General features: G+C 41.9%; 1 protein-coding gene across 5 annotated transcripts in view; it reads left to right on the top strand.

The window, feature by feature from the left end:
* Positions 1-5,931: 5,931 nt before the first annotated feature.
* The window catches only part of SUCO (SUN domain containing ossification factor), a 256,708-nt gene continuing 241,370 nt past the window's right edge, over positions 5,932-21,269 (top strand). For all 5 annotated transcript variants that reach the window (XM_030208502.1, XM_030208500.1, XM_030208501.1 and 2 more), the window contains exon 1: positions 5,932-6,208. In XM_030208502.1, coding sequence (XP_030064362.1) covers positions 6,147-6,208 — 62 coding nt within the window. In that variant the 5' untranslated portion in view covers positions 5,932-6,146. The remainder of the gene's footprint in view (positions 6,209-21,269) is intronic.

The raw sequence follows: 21,269 nt of genomic DNA, 5'->3' as shown, positions 1-21,269 counted from the left end.
TAAAATTAGTGCGCGTTAAACATTAGAGACACCCACATATTCCTATGGGTGTCTCTAGCGTCAGCGTGCGCTAATTTTTTGTGCTTGCTAAAACACTAGCATATAGCTAGCGTTTTAGCATGAGGCAATCCAGCATAGGTGGAATTACAATAGTCAATCCGTGACAAAACAAGTGCATGTACTAAGGTATATAATGTTGTCCTGTTCAAATTATTACTGTGAATGGAACGAATGAGTCATGGCGCCAAGAAGCCAGACTATGAAAGTTTGGAATCAATGATGATACCCAGATACCAAAATTAAGTAACTAGATTAATCACAGTTTCAATCATAACTTATCATTATTTCTTCTTGAATTCTGTATAAGTACTCTTCTTGCATGGTGTATTATAATGAAAATGTTCAGTAAAAAAAAAACCTGAAGCAGCTTAACAAAAACAAACCCTTTTATACAATTCAGTAATTCAAACAAAACTGGGACCCTGTCCGATCTTGTGGGCAAACCACAGCTGAGCAACAAAATGTTCTTTACACCTAGGTAGTGGAGGGATAGTCTGGAGGACTGCTGCTTCCTGTTCTGCACCTCCCTGATTTTCCCCAATTATTATTTTTTTGAATCTTCTCTGGCTGAACCATACCACCCCTAGGAATCAGTGGGCATGTGAGGAGGAAATGGAAATGAAATTAAATGGGAAGATAAAGATGAATTTAAGGGGGCGAGCAAAGTGGTGTGGTAGCTGTGTTAGTCCACTTTTAAAGGTAATAAATAGAAATAAATCAAAACATAGAAATGAAAATAAGATGATACTTTTTTTTATTGGCCTAACTTAATACATCTTTTGATTAGCTTTTGAAGGAAACCCTTCTTCTTCAGATCGGAAATAAGCAAATGTTGACAAATAGAAAGTGGTAGGTGTGGAGCAATTCACAGAAGAAGAAAGAAGAAAAAAGAGAGGGACAGAAAAATAAGGGGAGAAGAAGGACAATTGCAGGACAAGTCAGTGAATTAATCAAGCACGGTACTGAAAGACTGGAGGGTAGCCAATGCAATGCCAGTTTTTAAAAAGGGTCCCAGAGGTGATCTGGGAAATTATAGACTAGTGAACACAATATCAGTGTCAGACAAAATGGTAGAAACTATTATAAAGAACAAAATTACAGAGCATATACATAAGCATGGATTAATAAGACAAAGCCTACATAGATTTGTCAAGGGAAATCTTGCCTCACCATTCTACTAAATGTCTTTGAAGGGGTGAATAAAACATGTGGCTAAAGGTGAGCCGGTCAATATTGTGTATCTGGATTTTCAAAAGGCATTTGACAAAGTACCTCATGAAAGACTCCTGAGGAAATTAGAAAGTCATAGGATAAGAGGTAATGTCCTATTGTGGATTAAAAACTGGTTACAAGATAGAAAACAGAGTAAGGTTAAATGATGAGTATTCTCAATGGAGAAGGGTAGATAGTGGGGTTCCCCAGGGGTCTGTGCTGGGATCGCTACTTTTTAACATATTTATAAATGATCTAGATAGTGAGGTAATTATTAGTGAGGTAATTAAATTTGCTGATGATACAAAGTTATTCAAAGTTGGTAAATCGCAAGAGGACTGTGAAAAATTGTAAGACGACCTTATGAGACTGGGCATCCAAATGGCAGATGACATTTATGTCCCTGTTCACTAAACAGTGCTAGAGGCGCGTTAGCGTTTTTAGCATGCGCTGTGTAGACACCCATAATATTCCTATGGACATCTACATGGTTAGCGCATACTAAATGTTAGCACAAGCTAAAAACGCTAGCACACCATATAAACAGGGCCCTTAATGTGAGCAAGTGCAAAGTGATGCATGTGGGAAAGAGGAACCCAAACTATAGCTATGTAATGCAAGGTTCCACATTAGGAGTCACTACCCAGGAAAAGGATCTAGGGTTATTGTTAATATGTTGAAACTCTCTGCTCAGTGTGCAGCGGCAGATAAGAAAGCAAATAATTTGTTAGGAATTATTAGGAAAGGAAAGGAAAACAAAAATGAGAATGTAACAAGGCCTTTGTATCGCTCAATGGTGCTCACCACATCTCCGATTTCTCAGATTTGTTTTAAATTTACTACTTAAGTACATAAGTATTGCCATACTGGGACAAACCGAAGGTCCATCAAGCCCAGCATCCTGTTTCCAACAGTGGCCAATCCAGGTCACAAGTACTGGGCAAGATTCCAAAACAGTACAATACATTTTATGCTGCTTATGCTAGAAATAAAACCAAAAAAAGTAGAGGGTTCTCACGGAGTAAACCCACTTCATGTTAACTAGGGAAGAGTCTCATATAATCATATAAGAGCACACCGGCAGAAACAGATAAGTGCCACGCAGCCACCTACGCGAATAGTTATTGTAATGTTAAGAGTAGATAAATATCGCTAATGATACCAGCACAAAAGGTTTCATACATGTAGGAAGGGTAGGGATAGAGTCTGTGATTAAAATATACACAGGCAGATGTTCACCGACTGAGTGAAGTGAAACCGACCGGGTGATTATATGAGACTCTTCTCTAGTTAACACAAAGTGGTTTTACTCCGTGAGATCCCTCTACTTTTTTTGGTTTTGCTTATACTAAAGTAGTAGAAAAGTGCCTCAGTGATCTGTCAGTATCCTAGAAATAAGCAATGGATTTTCCCCAAGTCCATTTTAATAATGGTCTATGGACTTTTCCTTTAGGAAGCCATCCAAACCTTTTTAAAACCCCGTTAAGCTAACTACTTTTACTATATTTTCTGGCAACAACTTCCAGAGTTTAATTACACATTGACTGAAGAAACATTTTCTCCGATTCGTTTTAAATTCACTACTTTGTAGCTTCATTTTGTGCACCCTACTCCTAGTATTTTTGGAAAGAGTAAACAATTGATTCATGTCTACCCATTCCATGCCACTCATTATTTTATAGACCTCTATCATATCTCCCTTCAGCTGTCTTATGTCCAAGCTGAAGAGCCCTAACGGCATATTTTCAAAGCACTTAGCCTTCCAAAGTTCCATAGGTTTCTATGGAACTTTGGAAGGCTAAGTGCTTTGAAAATGAGCCCCCTAGTCATTTTAGCCTTTCCTCATAGGAAAGTCATCCCATCCCCTTTTTCAATTTTGTCGCCCTTCTCTGTATCTTTTCAAATTCCACTATATCTTTTTTTTGAGATGCGGTGACCAGAATTGAACACAATATTTGAGGTGTGGTCACACCATGGAGCGATACAAAAGCATTATACCATCTTCATTTTTGTTTTCCATACCTTTCCTAATAATATCTAACATTCTATTTGCTTTCTTAGCTGCCGCTGTACACTGAGCAGAGGATTTCAACGTATCATCAACAATGACGCCTAGATCCCTATCCTGGTCTGTGACTACTAATGTGGAACCATGCATTATGTAGCTGTAATTTGGGTTCCTCTTTACCACATACATCACTTTGCACTTGCTCACATTAAACATCATCTGCCATTTAGATGCCCAGTTTCCCAGTCTCGTAAGGTCCTCATTGCATGCTCCCTATTCCTTGTGTTTTGAAAAGAGTAAACAAGCAATTCACATTTATCCATTCCATGCCACTCAGTATTTTATTGACCTTTATCATATCTCCCCTCAGCCCTCTCTTCTCTAAGCTAAAGAGCCCTAGTCTCTTTAGCTTCTTCTCATAGGGCAGTCATCCCATGCCCTTTATCATTTTCCTTCTCTGAACCTTTTCTAATTCTGCTATATCTTATTTTGAGAAACATTGTCTCCTTTTTGTATAATGCTACATGTTCGGATGAAATTCTTTCCACGTATGGTCTTCTGAAAAGCAAGACAATTGAGCTTCTTGTTCTTAACAGTTTCACAAAGGAAGGAGGACACTCGGTCTCCCTAACAGAAGAACTGAATTACTGTAAATGAGAACCCAAAGCAGGGCGCCTGACCAGCCTACCTCACTGACACCCAAATGTAGAACCAGTGAGTCTTTGTCCAAAAGATACCGTAACAACTCTAGCAGAACGAGCTAACTCAGGGGCATAGCTACAGCCTGGCCTGGGCTGCAATCCTCCAGGGTCCTGCTCCAGGGGCAGTGACATGAGAGGCGAGAGGAGCGGCTGCAGAGCCGACAGCCAATGCCTGATGGCTGCCTGTGGTGCCGTGCTTGCTTTTTAAAAACATTTTGGGTTGTTTAAATTAGCTCTTTTGTTTTTGTAGCGGCCGCTGCTGCTCAACAGGAGAAGCAGCAGTGGCCGGAAATGGGAGCTGGCGCCGTGTGTTTCATGGGAGACTTGGCAGGTCTGTGTTGGGTGGGCAGGCCTGGATGGAAAGAAGGGGATATAGAGAGAGAGAGAGACACTGGATGGAAGAATGGGGCGAGGGGGGTAGACGGATGGAAGAATGGGGAGAGAAAGAGGTTTGTTCCGGGGCAGAGGGAGCATGGAAACGAAGAGCCGACAGGCTTGCGGCACCCCCCCCCCCCCCCCAGCGGCGTGCACCCTGGGGGGTTCTTTCACCGGGTGGTCGCGCTGTTCTGCGGGTGGGGGGGGGGGGGGGTGCATCGGCGATCCGCCCCGGGTGTCAGCGCCCCTAGGAACGCCACTGCATGGGGAGAACAAGTGTGAGAAAAAGATGAAAAGCCATAGGTAGATGAAGGAAAAAGAAGGAAATTAAAGAATGGATAGTAAGAATGAATTAAATCTGGACAGAGAGAGAGGCTGAAAAATATTGAAGAAAGCAAAGAAAAACGAGAGAAAAATGACAAATGGCACAGAAGAGTTAAATGAAAATGAAAGAAAGCAGAATCTAGAGACTGGGAGCAACACAATGAGAAAAAGTAAATGGCCATACAACAAAGGTAAAGAAAATAATTTTATTTTTAATTTAGGATCAAGTAATATGGTACCTGTGTTAATAACGTTTCAGAGACCAATACTTCCTTAGGTCAGGAGAGGATACTATAACAGCATTATACTGACCTGAGTGTTAGGTGTTAGGTTATTAAATTATTTGCTGAAACCTAATGCACTGAAAAGCAGCACTTTACCCTTGTGTGACAAATGCATCTGATTAGTGTGCCTAAATTTTGCTGGGGTGGGGTAGAGAGAAAATGTTGTGCCCACCCATTTTGGGTTCAGGCCCACCCAAAATTGGCAGTCTGGCTACACCACTGAAACTAACTGCCTTTAACACTCCTAGCCACAGCGAGATTTTTTTTTTTCTGATTTTGTTCCTTTATTTCTCTCTATTGGGCCAAGAGGTTAGCACATACTCTCACTTTAGCCGGAAAGACAAGCCACAATAAGAAAGTAGCGATAGCGAGGCTGAGTGAAAGAGCAAGCGAGCGACACGTTGCTAAGGTTACCAAACGAAGCCCCCTTCCCCTTCTGCAAACCAATCAGCGTTCAGTTCAGTTGTTAAAAGCCTGCGTTGGAGGACTTCAACAATGCCTGCATAGATTTAACGTGATTTCTCTACAGAATTGTGTCTAGAGCTGATTAAAAGAATGTATTTTAAAATTACTTCGTTTTCTTTTAGGCTCATTTCGATAGTGGTAACTGGACTAGAACGCCAAGCGATCCAGAAGCAGTTAAAGGGGCGGAAATTCGCAGCCCATCCATTTACTCATTCGGAGGGCACTAAGGACTTGGGCACAACCAAGGAGGTTTTGGGCACAACAACCTTCTTCTTGCCTTCATCCAACCTCCTTGGGCAGATCTTCCGTAGCCCCGCCTCGCACACACGTCTTCCAGGTGTTGACGGCGCATTCGATGACGTATGGTCATGCGACGGAGGGGGTGGGGCGTCTTTTTTTCAATTTGTCTTTGTATTGTAGGCCTATCGGGGGAAAGAGGCGGGTTCTTGTTGAGGGGTGACGCGGCCGTTTACAACATAGCGCGCGTGAAGGGGGAGTGAGCTGCGGCGGTGGGTGACAAGGAGCGGCCTCGTGAGTGTCATAGTGAGGAGGTTGGGTCCGTGTGAGCCAATTCCTCTCCTCCTTCTTCGGCTTCCACGTTGGCCGCCTTGACGGTCTACGTTTGGCTACCTGCTGCTGTCGCCGTCTTGTGGGCCCCGGGAGTGGGCCTGGCTGGGCGCTGCAACCCGCGAGGATGTGCAGGTTTACTGGCGAAAGATGAGGACACGGCGACGGCGCGGGCTGCTTGTGCTCTTTCTCCTATTCACCCCCGTCCTGTGGTGAGTAAACCCTGTCCCCTTCCTCCTCGGTATCGCCGTTGGAGGCAGAGGCTTTTCTCTGTTTCGGTGTTGATGTGGTTCGTGTTGGGATATACTGAAAGCGAGAAGTTGAGAAATACTGCCTTCCTGGTTGGGTGTGCTTGATATAGCAGTCTTCGTGGGGATCGGGCGGGCTACGGATTCTAGGTTGTGTTCACTTCACACTGGCCTTATGAATTTAATCATATTAAAAACAAACTTAGAGTTAGTTGACGCTTCCTCTGTATACGATCCTTTGAATGTTTAAATTGTTTTATTTAATTATTGGGATTTATTAACCGCCTTTATGATGAGATTCACCCGAGGCGGTGTACAACAGGTACAGTTTAACATAAAAACATTTTAACAGCAAAACAATAGTAAAATAACCAAGAATAAACTAAATACAATAAACGAGGTAAACTTGAAAACAGTAAATTGAAACTTAATAATAGAACTACTGTAGAACAGAATAAAAAATATACACATTTAACAGAACTGGAATTCAAATACCAGAGATATAATAGAATGTTAGTATAATACTAATGATAACACCCAATAAGCTTGCATTAGAACATTCAACCAACATAGATATGGTGCTAAACATTTTCTACCCATGATGGGTACAAGATGCGTGGTAAGTGCCACCGTTGACTTGGGCAGCAAAATTGTGCTCATGTTTTATATTTTTTAGGAATTGTTTGTGGTGAAATATAGTGAAGTTCTGTAGGAGCCCCCTTATGAGTTTGATGATAGTCTGGCTAGAACAATTCTGCAGGAAGGAAAATAACACATGTGGGAGGGAAGGGATGTAAATAATAATGTTGAAAGTTTTGTGTGCTCAATATTTTGACTTGATTAGCTTAGTAGGACTTCCTAAGCCTGTCCTGGGGACCCTGTAGCCAGTCAAGTTTTCAGCATATTAACATTAAATTTGGATGCACTGTTTTATTCATCTTCACCTTTATTTAGATGTTGCTCACACCTTTTTCAGTAGTAGCTCAAGGTGAGTTACATTCAGGTATATGGTCATCATGGATATCCTGAAAGCACAGTTAGCTGTGGTGTCCCTTTTAGAAGTCCTGTCACTAGGTCAGCTGGCTTTACTAATGTTTAAGTGAGGGCCATTTTTGATTTAAACTAGTTAAAGGAGAGCCACTAAATGTTCCCATGCAGGGTTGTGACATTACTGATTTTATATCTCCTCAAGCCCCCACCTTATCAACTTCAATCCCCCCCACCTTGTACCACCAGTCAGTCTCACGCCCTCTTGCTCCCCCCCATCACTAGTCTCCTTTTTGTTCTGCTCACCACCTGGCGCCAACAGTATCTGTCTCAAACTCCCCAGCTGTGTGTCATGTCCCTCTCTGTCCTTCCTTCTCACACATGAATCCCCACCTTGTGCTACCAGTCTTCTCCCTTACACATCTTGGGGTAGATTCTATATGTGGCACCTGGAAAATCTGCGTGGAAATCATTTTCACCTAAGTGTATTCTGTAAGATTTAGGTGCAGTATATAAAATACGCTTAGTTGCTATCCCAGCGCTTGTAACTACACGTATCTATTTACACCAACAAAAATGTGGTGTAAATCCCTGCACTTAGATTTACATGGGCTGGGCCATATTCTATAACAATGGGCCTAAATATTGGAACGCCTATGAAATGCCTGTTTCTCTGCCCATAGCCACAGCCCTTTTGAACTGCATGCTTTAGAATTTAGGCACAGTTCATTACAGCATATGCTTAGTGAGTTATTCGCGTAAATTCTAATTATTATTCATAAAGGTTAATAAATTCCAATAAATAAGTGCTCATTATTGCTTAAGTGCTGTTAATGTTGATTGGCTTGTTAAATCAATTAAGTTACACCATTGTTATGGAATATGCTTAGATTTCGGCACGGAATGCTTGGTGCGATATATAGAATCTGGCAGCTTGTGCCTAACTTAAATCTTTGCTGATTAGCGTAATTTTACTATTTGGCTGAATATGAATAATGAAAGATATTATTCGGCTGAATACAAATACCAAATATATTAAAGCTCAATGCCCGGTATTCATAACAAATAAAAGAAGCAACATAAAATCAGAGATCAAGTGTCTATTTTATTAAGATTTAACATAGTAGAGGCCAGGATTATTTGAATTGAAATTTAAATCACTATTTGTATGAATACGAATAATGTATTTGGGGCACTATTCAAGGCGTAATCTAATATGAATATTCGGTACAGCAAACTTAACTTTGGTAGTAGTCAGTGCCTGCTAGCGAGCACTGAGATATTGGAGGAAGTTCCTGAATCCTGGCCCTGGTAGATTGTGCAGAGAAAGAAGGCAGTTGTTCCAAAGTCACGTGTGGAGGAACATTGCCTGTGCTCCTGCAGTAGAGTGTTGAGGCCATTGGTGGGGAGCAGGTGGAGGATCATTCCAACACAGTTCCTCCTGCTGAATTTATGCTCCAGAGTCTGAGGTGTGAATGAAAGTAGCAAAGTCAGTGGGGAATGGGGTTGTTTTACTGCTTTTAGCTGTGCCTCAGGAAGGCAGATCAAGGTTTGAGAGTAGTACACAAGGGGAAGTACCAAGAAAGTTCTTGCTACTGCTTGGACATCTTGGGATAAGAGTGAACCCAGAATATCTCGACCTTTACAGTACAGAGGATGCCACCAGGGAGTTCAAAAGTGTTCCTACAGACAGATCTCTTCCCATTTTTCAAAAGGCTGGCAGAGCTAAAACTCCGTTCTCCCCCCCCCCCCCAAAAAAAAAAAGCAATAAAACATATGATAAAGGGGACTACTGTTGGCTCATGAGCCTTCCAGTGAAGATCAGTGCCCTGGATATTAACTAATAACCAGGAAAACCAGGGTTCAAATCCTACTTCTCCCATTAATGCTCCTTGTGACCTTGGGCAAATCACTTCACCCACCATTTTATTGGGTGAAAACCTGTTTAGACACAAGATGGAAGAAAATCATTTAGTACATAGAGGCCTTACAACCAAAATGGCCTGGAGACAAGGAAATGTCTACAGAACCTGCATTGTAACTTATTTTGAGCTCAGAGTTTGAAGAGATCATTTAATTTTTTTAAATCTCAAATCCAGATCCCTTCCTTACCACTCCAAGTTGAGTTACAAACAATAAGAAATAGAGTAGTTTTTATATGGGTTAGAAATATCTGGAAAGTGATCATTTTTAGAAGGTGTTTTCTAGTTTTATCCAGTTGTTCAAGATCAATCAATGGAGGTTGACAGCCTCAACTATGATCGATACATTAGCTCCACTACACACACACACATACACAAAAAAAGCCAATCCCAGGTTTACTGAAGCGCTGGTAGATATGAAGAGGAAATGTAGATCCTTAGCGTGTAGGTGGAGGAAGTTTTTTTACTAGTGATGATTTGTATTTAAATTGGAAGGAAACCATTAGTTTATATAAGAATGCAATAGGCAATATGAAATGCAAAAATCTCCTATTATGATATAAAGATACAAGCATCAAATAACTCTTCAAAGATTTTATTTCACATTTATCAGAACTTAACCTGTACAAATAGTGCTTATAGTACCTGAAAAGATACAACCGTTTGCAGATGTTGGCAGTATTTTCAAACTCAAGTTAACAATATTTAATCGTCTATTCAGCAAGATAGTTGAGGTTAGAGAGATTTTGACTAAGATAGTAAAAGATTCCACTACATGGATTCATGCTGATAGATGTTGAAACTAAAGAAAAGCTACGCCAACAAATGTCTCACAATTTATAAAGAGACTGGCAAAGAAAAGCTGTTTTTTGGATACTTGTCCAGCTTTTTACTTGGATATCATGCCTACTGCAGTATTAAAATGGTTTACCAAATTAATTAATTGAGCTTTACAAGAAGGAATCCAACCAGTAGAAATGGCTGAGATAGTATTAATACTTATTCCCAAGAATATGGAAGGAGATTTTACTAATGTAGATAACTTCAGACTGGTTGCCAGTATTGTTGGAATTTATAGTTGAATCAATAAAGTACTCTGAAAATTGAATATTACTTTTTTTTAATACATTTCACAGCATGGCTTCTGTGCAATGCATAGTACAGTGACCATGTTGCTTACATTAGGGTCCAAATTAAGAAGATGGCTCTAGGAAAAGATGTGGTGTTTGTTCAGTTCAGTATCGCGGTGGCATTTGATGCCGTCGATCATGGCATTCTGTTATCTAGATTAAGTGAAATGGGAATTGGAGGTACAATTTATTCACTAGTAAAAAAGGCCCGTTTCTCACACACATGAAACGGGTGCTAGCAAGGTTTTCCTAGGAGTGTGTGTGAGTGACTGTGTGAGAGAGAGAGTGAATGTGCGAGTGTGTGTGTGTGTGACAGAGTGAGACTGGGTGAGAGTGTGTGCCAGGGGCCCTCCCTCCCAGTTCCAGGGTCCCCCCCCTCCCTCCGAGTTTCAGGGTCCCCCCTCCCTCCAAGTGTTCTTTCCGCTGTGCTAGGGGCGCCTGATGATCTGGTGGCGGGTGCGGCTCCTGATCTCCGCGACCTGGCTGCTGCCACCCGCCCTGCTCTTTCCCATCGCCATCCCTGGCGGCGCCGTGATTCGCGTCTACTTCTCGTGGGCCTCGCTGCTCTGTAACCCGGAAAATGCCAGTAACGTGCCCTACTCGCTGCTGCTGATGGCGCTCATCTTCTTCCCCTGCTTGGCCATCACCGTGACCAATGCCTTTTTTTTACCAATGGCCGCCCTTTTGTGGACGTCATAATGGGTACGGTGATGTCAGCCTGTGCTACGGAGCCTAGCGGACCAACTCTGAAGAAGTCACAAACACAGGCAGCAAGACCAATAGAACGTTGGAGGTGAGAATTATTATATAGGATTAGGATTTATTAACCGCCTTTATGAAGAGATTCACCCAAGGTGGTGTATAACAGGTATAGTTTAAAATAACATACGCTTTCAATTTCTTAAGAAAAAGAATATCTTAATAAACAAGTGTAATGGTTTAACAAGTTGATAGTGACAGTTTTAGGTAAATTCCTTCCTTTTGGGAAGTATCTCGGTCTCTACTCTGCTTTGCAACTTTTGGTTTAAAAGTGGATTATAAATCCTTTATATAGAATAGTAGTCCAAATGGCTCTTATTCCTCAACTGTCCTGGCCTTACTCCCCACCTATATGGACTCCTGTTGTCTTGTACCATAATCCAATCTAAATTTAAAGTCTAGTCCCTCTACTAATGTATAATCTCTTTCTGAAACAATAATAATTCTTCCTCTGTATTTAACGGTGTAGTTTTTCCAGAGCTCTTTGTCAAAGCAGCAGAATAAGTTTGTTAGATTCTTGATATACCAAGCACCTTTCTGTGGTACAACCTAAGCAGTTTACCTATAACATACAGTTCCCTTATCTGACCCTAGTGGGCTCATTCTGTTTTTGTACTTGGGGCAATGGAGGATTAAATGTTTTCTTTTTGCTTTGACTTTCTTAATTGACAGAGACTACTGGTACTTTGTCCCAGATATAAGGTGTTCAGTTTTTAAATTGATTTTATTTATTACAATTTTGTTTATCACCTTTATGAAGAAATTCACCCAAGGTGGTTGCAGCAAAATTATCTGGCATAGGCAATGGACAATTACAGAAAATAAAATTCAAACAGTAGTACACATGGCATAGTATGCTACTTATAATGTTAACACAATTTATTTGTAACACTTATACCCCGCGCTTTCCCACAATACACATTAACAGGAAAGTTGCATGTGAAGTCAGAAAGATGCATAAATGATCTTAGCTAGACTAGGTATGGATAAGTGAGGCCTGCTACAATGTGTGCAGCCCATGTTAGTCCTTTTGTATGTCTACTAGCTAGTTAGTTGCTTCTTCCATTGAAGGTTTGGGAAAAGAGCCAAGCTTTCACCTCTGTCTCCTGAAGTAGTGCCTTGCATTAAATGAAAAATGAACAAACAGAAGAACCAAGCTCCACACAGCACAACACAGAGCAAAAATACAGTGAAGATGAAAAACCTCAGTGGTGCAACATAGTCTTTAAAAAGCCTTTTAATAATGTCTTCCAAGTGACATGATGACTTGACATGGGCCGTGTTTTGGCTGATAAACTTGCCTCAGGAGTCTATGTATAAGAAAACAAAAATATCCATAAATAACAAAATCAAGAGTATAAAAACATTAACAATAAACATTTATGTATATTAAGACTAAAAGTAAACAATTTAAACAATATTTATAACTCATTTAGATTGGCAAAAGTGAAACCGTAAAGTATTTTAATGTAAAAAAAAAAAAAAACCTCATAAATATGCAAAAACAGAGCATTCAAGTGAACCCAGCAAAGCATACATACAGAATCTGTGACACATGCTTCAATATCTCTGTCGCTAAAGCATAACATAAATTTTGATGGTCATCACACAGAAGAATTACATCCACACAAGAAATATAAAGACCAAATCAGATTTAAAAAACCCCAACAATATTCCAGAGTTATGAGCCATCAAAATATCCAAAACTTACAAAAGAAAAGAGCATACTTGTTCCACCATTGAAGTTTTTCGTCTTCTCTTTTCATCTCCACTGTTTTTTTGCTCTGTGCATTAAATGAAGCCTTTTATGGAGTGTGCTCCAGAGTATAAGAGCTATTCCAGAGAGGGTTCATTGGCAGATGTCACACTGATGCACTGTAAACCTTATATAACATGGGATTGCTTGGACCTTGTTTTCCCCCTTTGTGTTACTACATATTATTATACTGTATACAGTATATAATGCGGACTCACTTATAATGCAGTCGAGTATATTGCATCCCAACATCTGCATGTTATGGGGTTTACAGTGTATGTGAGTTCCCTCTTTGTGTGTAAGAGTAATGATAGACATGTTGACAGAGAGAGACTCTTCCTAGATACAGTATGGCCTGTGCTTTAAACATATTGGGCTGGTTGCATCCAAATTCTCAGAGGCAGGACAGATCAGTAATGCCATGTAGTTTAAGAATGTATTGTGGACAAATTTTGGGCTATGTACAGTGAAACCTCTGTTTTCGTCCGAAAACTATCGACGAAAACCGAGGCAACAAGCAATTTTTTTATTTTAAATGCATAAAAAAGACTAGTGTATAGAATAAATGAACATTTAACATGGCATATACCTAATATCTGCAGGGACTTTGATACAGGCACTCAACCAACAGCAGCAGTATTGTGGCAAAAGGACGAAATTTGGGTCCTAATACCAGCAGGGACTTTGATACAGGCACTCAATCAGTAGCAGCAATATTGTGGCAAAACGACAAAATTTGGGTCCGAAAACAGCAGTAGTGTGATCCCACAACTGGAAACAACGCCCCAGAAGAACGACACGTGAGAACGCAAGATTAGCTGCGTGGGCACGCTGACGAAAACCGAGACTAAAGTTTCGCGAAAAAAATCGACGATAACCGAAACCGACGAAATCCGAAGTCAACAAAAACCGTGGTTTCACTGTAATTAAAATTAGAGAATGGCATAGGGTCAAACTTTATTCCCATCCCCACCCAATCACTGCAAGCTCTGGTCCCACAACTGCAAGTTTTGTGGTTTTATATATGATGTAAGGCCTTTTATAGGCCTATAACTAATAAAACCAAAGAAACATTAACATGTATATTTTTAAATTTTAATCAAAATACTGCTATTCATCTACAGATCAAAAATCTCTGGATTCAGTCAAGTTCTCCTTTCTTCCATAGTCCTGCCCATAATAGAAAATGTGCTCTCAGAAGACATGCTGGTAGCAGGAATGCACAAGATCTCCTGTGCAAGTTTTGTTGGTTTTGGCCAGCACTTTTGCTTATTTGTCCAAAATGACAAACGTCAGCATTACTTGAACATACATAACTATCCAATTCCAGACATGCCAAGTCACATGCATTTGTGCCCTTCTCACATGCATTTTGGCTCCTGGCAAATGGTCTCCACTGCTGTGCAGCATGAGCACCAGGACTTTCCCTATCTCGCTCCTGCTGATGTTGGTTCACTTGATGAGTAGCAGCGGTGGCAAAAGAAGCTACACTTGCTGCGGAGCCTGACTCTTCATTGGCACAGATGCCGGTCCTGCCTCCTTGGACATCACTTCCTGTTCCAGAGCAGAGCCAGCAGATGCACCAGTGAAGGAGTCTGGCCCCGCAGTGAGTGTAGCTTCTTTTACTGCTGCTCATCTAGAGGAGCAACAGCAGCAGGGGTGTCAGGACATGAGGGGGGGGGGAACAGAGGTAATGGAGGCTGAATGGAAGGGGGGAGAGAAACTGAACATGAGGGTTAGGGACATAGAGGGGTGCTGCTGGACAGGGCAAGAATAAAGATACAGATAGGGGAGATGCTCAATATGGCAGGAAGGTAGGGGCAGGGACACAGAGTGGAGTTGAGTGATGGACATGGACAGAGAAAAAAATGCCAGATGCACCAGGAGACCTTGTCAAAAGAATTAAGAGAAGCCAGAGGAAGGCGGAAGCCAGAGATTGGGACAAACATGATTAAAAAAAACATAAAATGACCAAGCTCTCGGGTCGGGTGGGGGAAGGTTTGATCTTTTTATTCTTTTACTAGTAGAAAAGGCCCGTTTCAGACACAAATGAAACGGGCGCTAGCAAGGTTTTCCTCGGAGTGTGTATGTGTGAGAGAGAGTGAATCTGCGAGTATGTGTGTGTGTGACAGTGAGTGAGACTGTGTGCAAGTGTGTGTCTGTGAGAGAGTGTGTGTGTGCCTGGGGCCCTCCCTTCTACTCAGTTCGTGTCCCCCCTCCCTCCGTGTTCCAGGGTCGTCGTCCCCATTTCTTTTTTTTTAGTTTTTGTACAGGTGGTGCATTCCCCCCTCTCGTCCCCTCCCTCCGAGTTCCATACCCCACCTCCCTGCTTTCCTCCGATTTGCAGACCCCCCCCTCGGAGTTCCTGACCCCTGGACCCTCTCGAGCCTCCCTTCCTGCCGCCAACCCTACCCCGCCACCGTCGTCGTCACCGCGTACCTGTGCTGGCGGGGGACCCCAACCTCCGCCAGTCAAAGTCTTCTGTTCGGCCGCACGGTGTGGACGAATGATGTGATTAAGTTGGAATCAGTTTGTGTTCGTGTGTCTGACGTCAGACGCACGCACACAAACAGATTCCAACTTGATCACATCATTCATTCACACCGCGCGGCTGAGCAGAAGACTTCGACTGGCGGGGGTTGGGGTCCCCCGCCAGCACAGGTACGTGACGGCAGCGGGGAAGGAGGGCTCGAGAGGGTCGCGGCAGGGGGGGGTCAGGAACTCCGAGGGGGGGGGTCTGCAAATCGGAGGGAGGGAGTTGGGGTCCTGAACTCTTGGGGGGGGGGGGGAGAATGGATCAGCTGTAAGGGTTTTTTTTTTTTGTTCCTCCAGTTTGACTTCGGCTGGCGGGGGTTGGGGTCCCCCGCCAGCACAGGTATGCGATGGCGGCGGGAAAGGGTTTGCGACTGGAAGGGGGGCTCGAGAGGGTCGTGGCAGGGGGGTCCAGGGGTCACGGACTGCGGGGGGGGGGGGGGGGGGGGGGTCTGGGAATGAGAGGAAGGGGGGTCTGCAAATCGGAGGGAGGGAGTTGGGGTCTTTAACTAGTGGGGGGGGGGGGGATCTGCTGTGAGGGTTTTTTCCCCTCCAGGTCGCGTCATAATGGGTCTAGTGACGTCAGCTAGGGCTTCGGAGCCCACCTGTGAAGAAAGTTACGGACACAGGGAGGCAGACGCATAGAACGTTGGAGGTGAGAATTATTATATAGGATTGTGGTAGGTTTGGGGTCACATGGATTCCAGCCTATTATCTTATTCTTATACAGATTTGTTGGCTTTTCTGATATTTAGACTCTTGTCTGGCGGGGTTGGTTGAGCAAGATTCTGTGTAATAGAAGTGATTTTGTTTTAAAAAATAAAAATAAAAAAAAAATACAGGTAGAAAAATTAATTTTATTTTCTATTTATTGATTAGACTGTTAGTTCTGTAATATACATATGCCAGAACTGGTGTTAGACCTGCATGGGGCCTGTAAGAAAAACTTTTACTCATTGGCCTTCATACTCCAGTCTAGTAGTGGTGAATCTGTAGCTTTGGGATGGGCCACCCTTGCTATCTTTGCAATTCATTAACAGCTTTCAGAGGAGACAACATTCCATAAAAGTTGCCCAGAAAACTGCTTTAACATTCATTTTCATTAGAACCTCCTGTGGACTTTCTGCCTTGCAGCAGAATAATAGGCTTGTTTACGTACTTTATGCCGTCTGCTGCACAAATTAATTCAGGTGCTGAACCTCTGTCTGCATCATTCACCTGCTAATGTATGCATTGAGCTCTTTACCACGTTTCTACCTAAAGTAGCTTTCTCATCTGCATAACCATAGACACAAAATTAGAAAGAAAAGCCCCTTATAAATAAAATCCTGTGATTGTTTTTTAGTAGAAATTGAACTGGACTGTCGGGGGTTCCCTCAGGACAGGTTTGGGAATGACTGAGTTAGGTGTTAGGAAAACCCCTATTTGAAAACTATTCTAGGTACATAATTATGGAATATCACTTAGCTGGAAACTTCTCATTAGAGAATGACACGAGGACAATGTTTGAACCCATCCCCACGCCGTCCCCTCAAATTCTTTTAAAATCATTATTGTTACTTTGGATTTACCATGTTTTACCCTGGGTCCTCTCACTCTGTCCTTCTCTAATTAAAATGCTGCACCAGAAAAATTTAAATGTGTGATAGACGAATACATTGAAAGCAATTGTTTTTAACTTTTTTTTAATCTGGTAACTTAAATGAACATGACTGGCGTAGAATATGAAGACAGCACATATTGGAAGCTGTAAAAGATTTTGACATGACAATGATGAATTTTCTTCCGTATTGAATTAATTTGTTTAGTAGTAATAACAAACTTGTTATATGATCTAGAGTTCCTGGCTTTTCTCCATGGACAAGCAGGCTTCCAATTGTCACAAGTGGGTATTCCTACCTCGACTGCCGATGCTTCTTTCGATGTTGACACAGAAGCCACCAACCTCGATGTCGATGGCCGAAAAACCGGATCGAGCTCCAAAAAGTTTTTTTCGTTGAGCTTCTCGGGAAATCTGCGTCCTCTTCTTCATACAAAGACACAGACACAATTTGCTGGGCTATGACCAGGCCCAAGGAACTGAATACACCAAGAATGTGTATCTGTACCAGAGATGGTCCGGTTGCACCGGGAGTAACGTTTGAAGCCAATGGGAAAATGACTCCGGCAAAACCAAAAGTCGCGATTGTGCCTGAAAATTGGAAAGGAGGCACAAAAAAGGAAGAGACCTATCCGTGCAGGCCTAAATGGGGCCAGTGACCAAAAAAAAAAAAGAAGAAAGGAAACAAACGTGGGCCAAAAAACAACTAAGGAAAAAAAATAAGAGGATTTAAAAAAATATAAAAATAAAGAAAAAAAAGAAACTGAAGAGAAAAAAGGCACCGAACGTGGTAAAGGCTCTTCTCGGACATGTGAGGAGCAACAAAAAGCGCAACTGCTTCCTCCCAGGGAAAGAAAGAAAGTGAAGTGGATGTGCTGCGGGTGGGAAGCCACTCTACGCATGCGCAGTGGGACACAGCTCGTGCCTCAGGAGGCTCTTGAAGCTTTTTTCTATACTGGATAATGTGATGAATCCCTGGAATTGGTAGCATGAATCTTGCTAGTATTTGGGTTTTTGGCAGGTACTTGTGACCTGGAATTGCCACTGCTGGGAAACAGGATACTGGGCTAGATGGACCATTGATCTGACCCAGTTTGGCTGTTCTTAGGTTCTTCAGTTTTAATATTGGTGTAATGCATTAACTGTTCAGCTCATTAAATAAGTGCATGAAGAATAGACCTCAGACCCTGAAAACTAATGTATAGCTAGTCATAAAAGTTAGCAAGCAATCTGTAGATGAAACCTTTTTTTTTTTTTTAAATTGGGTTAACTTACTACCTTTTGAGAAGCTTTTTGGGAGCTCTGGTCCCCATAACTACATCGCTGAAGAATAAATTAAAGATGACTTAGGCTGAATATATTGACAAATGATAGTTGTGTTACACTGACAATATGGTTTGGTTTCATAGCTGTGAAAAGTTATAACTAATGGTGAGATAAGGGTAGGCAATCTTTTCAGATGGGTTTGAAAACTGAAAGAGAAGCAAAATTTACATCTCTAGGAGGGCTTTCTGATGGGTGTGGAAACCATTGTCTATTAAATTGCATTCGGTCTGTCAGGGTTTGTTTTCAATGTGCATGTGAATTTGTTTTATTTATTTATTTTTTGTTCTTGGGGAAGTTTTGATATTACTTCTTAGTGTATTTTTATACTTTATTGTATTAGTCCACTGAGTGCTTCACAGGGATTCCCTTTTTGACAAGCATGGCAGAGGGGTCTGTCCTGCTTTCTTGGTGTCTTAAAATGCTAGGGACTGGAAGGGCAGGGTTTATGGGGTTATGACAGATAAAATGCCAGTAACATTTACACATTTCTCAAAAGTTGGAGGCCTTGTACTGCTTGCCTCATCTCCAGCCCCCCCTCCCCCAATCTTCTCTCGTTTTCTCACCTCTTCTTTCTTTTGCTGTGCTCCTCTCCCTTCCAAGGTCTCGATCCAGAGAGTACAGCAGTAGCCACAGGAGAAATGAAGGTTAGAGAGAAGGGATCATTAGCTGGGACATTTTCGTTTATGCAGTCATGATGATCTGACTGGGCTCTGCTTCTTATTTATGGATCGGATAGGGGGCATCTCCTGGACAAACAGGAAGAGCTTGCCCTGGTGCTGCTGGCAGTGAGGAGAAAGGGAGCCAGTCTGCCTTTACTCCTAGCTTTTCTATGTAGCTGAAACTTGGTGCCATTTAACCCTTGACCCTTTAAGGGTTGATGGGGGGGAGGTGGGGGATTCCAAGCAAGGACACTAGCCTCGCTTCATTTGCTTAAGTGCTGTGTTTAAAGAAGAAAAAGATAAACTTCCTCTTTGAGCTTGAAACATTAGCTTTGTGGCCTGATTTGGAACAGGTTTTGGTGGGAGACCCAATTCTGTAGGGTCCGAGGGAACCACCCTAAGGCCTTTCCCTCCCCCAATAAGACGCTCTCAAAAATGATGTTAGCTGAGAGGGCAGTGTCAGATTTTATGCTCAGGGGCACTAAGTTGATGTACAAGCTGACTTTCCTATGCAGGGAAGACCTGGATAGGCTCCTTAGAGTGCCCAGGGTTGATACCTTGGTTATTGCTGGTACAAGAAGACTGATCACACAGAAGGTGGTGTGACCTTGAAAGATTCCCATGGTAGAAAAGTAGAATTGCGCCTAGTACCACACCTCTGGGAATTCAAGCAACAATCTGGTGGTTAGGTGCATGTGTTTCCTTGTACTGGGTTTAACAACTTCCCCCTACTCCTGAGGTGCCCTTCTTGGAGTCTGATGCCTCCTTTGTGGAAATGCTATATGATTTGATTTGTGTCTGTTCTTGCTAGATAGCCTTGTGAGTGGTGGCCTCTTGCTCACTGTGGTTGTGCAGTTGGATAGCAGATGCCACCTCCAAGGCTCGGTTGAGTAACCTTTTGTTTTTCTTGTCATCTATTCTTTGCAAGGACCTGGAGGAACTTGTTAGGCATCCAAGGGAGTTCAAGCCTTTGTGGCTGAGTAAGCTCAGCCTTCTAGAAAAGCTTTTGGCAATAGGTTTTGTCCAGAGACTGGGCCATTTGTGGTCTTGTAGGAAGAGCTCCTCATGCTTTGGGCAGCTCTTTGTGGGGCAAGAAGGATCGGGGCAGTCACTCGTTCTCCCTCCTCACGACTGCCAAAGAGCCCCAGAAGATTTGGTGGGTTCTCTTTCAGAAGTTTAGGTAGGGGCAGACTTTGACTTTTTTTTTTTTTTTCATGCAGGAGTGTCCTCATCTTTGATTGGTATGTCTTAAGGCTTTTCACACAGCTATTCTGTCTTATTTGGTGACTTTAAGTATTATTTATACACCAGCTTGTACTGTTTGGTCACTTAGTGACAATAGATTGGTCTTAGCCCCTTTTAGAGCTCGTTGGGAATCCACAAGTGCTTCAGCTTTTGTTTCTCTTGCCAGCCTTGTGGAATTCTCTGCCCCAAACAGATTCAATTAGAAAGATCATACTCTTTTTTTTTTTTTTTTTTTTTTTTTTTTTTCCATATTGCTTTAAAAACGTATTTCTTTCATCTGGTGTTTGGATCCCAGTGATGTCACTTATCTTCTAATTATTTTAGGCAGTACCCTGCAGCGAGAGAATATTTGAACTGTCTTTTTTTAGCTATATTTGGGTGATGCTTGTTTTTTAAAATTTTTTTATTTTGGCTTTCTGTTTTATGTTTCTTGTATGAATGGAATGCTTGTTTACTTCCCTATAATTTTATGGCGTTCTTTTAGCTAATTATTTTGTTTTATTTGATATTGTATATTGTAAACTATTCTGGCTTGCTTTGCAAATAGTGATGGTATAGTAAAAGTAATAAATAATTCAGCAAGGTTATGTATTAGAGTTTGTAGAACCTGTTTCAGACTCCTTGTGTTTTTACCCTGTGGATCAGGCCTTGTAACGTATGTTACACCGCGGAACTTTTAACATTTGCTTGAGCTGGGGGCTGGAGCATGGACAGGATCGTTTTTCAATTTTCTTTTGTGGTCCCCAAGGAAATGGGGGAGGGGTGGTGTTTTGCACTATTCTGGATTCAGGGAGTTAATTTACAAAACATTAAGTTGCTTGAAAGATTTTAGGCAAAACTGTACACTTCAGATATTCAGTAGCATACCTCACCTACTAGTTCATTTCTAAGTAATGAAATCACCTAATGTAAAATTTCACTGGGAAGGGAAAATATTAACACAAGCAGTAATACTAAGTCTTAATATTCTTGAATCTGCATGCATAAGTGATTGAGAACGACATGAAAATAATCCTGCATTTCCTCGGAGGAAAATCGAGGATGTGACTGATATAGTAAATTCTGAATGAAGTCCACTAAACTCTGTAAATATAAACAAGGCTTTACTT

Source organism: Microcaecilia unicolor, chromosome 6 (assembly GCF_901765095.1).
Source record: "Microcaecilia unicolor chromosome 6, aMicUni1.1, whole genome shotgun sequence".
Taxonomy (NCBI): domain Eukaryota; kingdom Metazoa; phylum Chordata; class Amphibia; order Gymnophiona; family Siphonopidae; genus Microcaecilia; species Microcaecilia unicolor.
Note: the sequence above shows the minus strand (reverse complement) of the source record. Positions and strands in the feature narration are given on the sequence as shown.